Source organism: Calypte anna, chromosome 7 (assembly GCF_003957555.1).
Source record: "Calypte anna isolate BGI_N300 chromosome 7, bCalAnn1_v1.p, whole genome shotgun sequence".
Classification (NCBI taxonomy): domain Eukaryota; kingdom Metazoa; phylum Chordata; class Aves; order Apodiformes; family Trochilidae; genus Calypte; species Calypte anna.
The window spans coordinates 1,122,610-1,124,260 of NC_044253.1; the positions used below are offsets into that span (position 1 = coordinate 1,122,610).

General features: G+C 63.2%; 1 protein-coding gene across 1 annotated transcript; it reads left to right on the plus strand.

Annotated features, from left to right (window-relative positions):
- The first annotated feature begins 801 nt into the window (after positions 1–801).
- RPRM (reprimo, TP53 dependent G2 arrest mediator homolog) lies at positions 802–1,285 on the plus strand. The gene has a single exon (XM_030454514.1). It carries the CDS (start codon positions 802–804, stop codon positions 1,132–1,134), a length of 333 nt encoding a protein of 110 aa, XP_030310374.1. The 3' UTR covers positions 1,135–1,285.
- The last annotated feature ends 366 nt before the right edge of the window (positions 1,286–1,651 follow it).

Below are 1,651 nucleotides of genomic sequence, written 5' to 3' on the forward strand. Positions count from 1 at the left end.
GCAGCATCCACATCCTCCGCTCGGAAATCTCCCCAGTCATCGTCTCACTGGAGGGAGGCACGGACAAGAATCACACCCAAACCATGGCACCAGCTGTCGGGAGCTGCTGCCACCCTCCATTTATCGTCCAAACCGCAGGAGGGGACAGGGGTCCCACCAGCAGCACCAGGGCTGGGCCCTCACCTGAACTTTTCCACAACCTGCTCTTCCACACACCCCACAGAATCCTCCTTGCTCAAGCTTGCTCCCCAAACTCAATCCCCCAAGCTCCCTTACTCCATAACCTGCTCTTCCAAACCTTCTCTTCCAAGCCCCCACTCTTCCTTCCTCCATAACCTGGTCCCCCCAATCTTACTCCCCAAACCCCTTTTGTCCATAACCCTCTCCCCAACCTATCTCCCCAAGCCCCCTTCTCCATAACCTGCTCCCCCATGCCCCCTTCTCCACAGCCACTCCTTAGAAGCTCCCCCACCCTCCTTCCTTCTTCACCTCCCCTTCCTAAAGCCCCTTCCCCAATCCCAACCCCCCCCAATCCCCAGCACCGCCCTCATACCCTCTCCCCCCCCACCCCCCTTCCCCTTTTCCCTGCGGGGCGGAGCGGAGCCGGGGAAGGGAGGTGGTGGAAGGGAGGGGAGGGGAAAGGAAACGGGGGGGAAAGGAGGGAGGGAGAGCGCGGATCCTCCGCCGTCGCGGAGCATCGTCTCGGCTCAGCATCGCGGAGCGGCTGTGGGGAGAGGGCTCCGGCACGGCTCCCGCCTGCATGCGGCGGCGGCGGCGGCGGCTGCGGGGCGGCCGGGCGGGATGAACGGCTCGGAGGTGGCATCGGGCGACGGGACAGCGGGGACAGCGGAGGGGCTGCTGGCGGGTGCCCTGGAGCTGGAGCGGGCCCTGAGGTGTTGTACCCCGGCTTCGGCGGTGACAGACGGCGGGGAGGCTGCGGGGGACGAGCGGAACCTGTACATCATGCGGGTGGTGCAGATCGCCGTCATGTGCGTCCTGGCTCTCACCGTCGTTTTCGGCATCTTCTTCTTGGGCTGCAACCTTCTCATCAAGTCCGAAGGGATGATTAACTTTCTGGTGAAGGAGCGCAGACCCTCCAAGGAGGTGGAAGCGGTGGTGGTGGGACCCTACTGACCGCCCCGACGGCCCCGCCGCCGCCCCCCTCACCACAGAGCCTTCCTCCTCGGGACAGACTGGGCTTTTTTTTTTTGTTTTTTTGTTTTTTTTTTTAATTTTCTCTCCTTAAAAACAACAACGAACGAACCCCGAGATCCCCCGGTGAGACCCGCGGGGGTGTCCGGTGTTTGTGTGGTCCCCCAGCCCTTGCCAGCCGCCCCTTCCGACCCGACCCGCGGGCTGCCGAAGTAAAAACGTGGTCTGATGGCAACAGGTCTGGGGCTTCTTATTTCTTTTCGCGGTCACAAATGAGTCCCGGGGCGCCGCGGAAGGGAGCCGGGAGGGGAGCGGGGGGACAGCCGGGCTTCCCAGCCACGGATCCGCCGAGCTCGGGCTGAAGGAGCCGCCCCTTCGCCCATCCTTGCGAGGTTTTTGCCTCCTAGATGTGCTAAAACTTGCATTTTCAGACTGCTTTTCGAGCATCCCCCCGCCACTCCCGGTTGCACAGGGCTGGGTGGCCGCTGTCCCTGGCTCC

Excerpts from the sequence above, each read along its gene's own strand:
- RPRM (XM_030454514.1), top strand. The coding sequence starts at position 802 with ATGAACGGCTCGGAGGTGGCATCGGGCGACGGGACAGCGGGGACAGCG.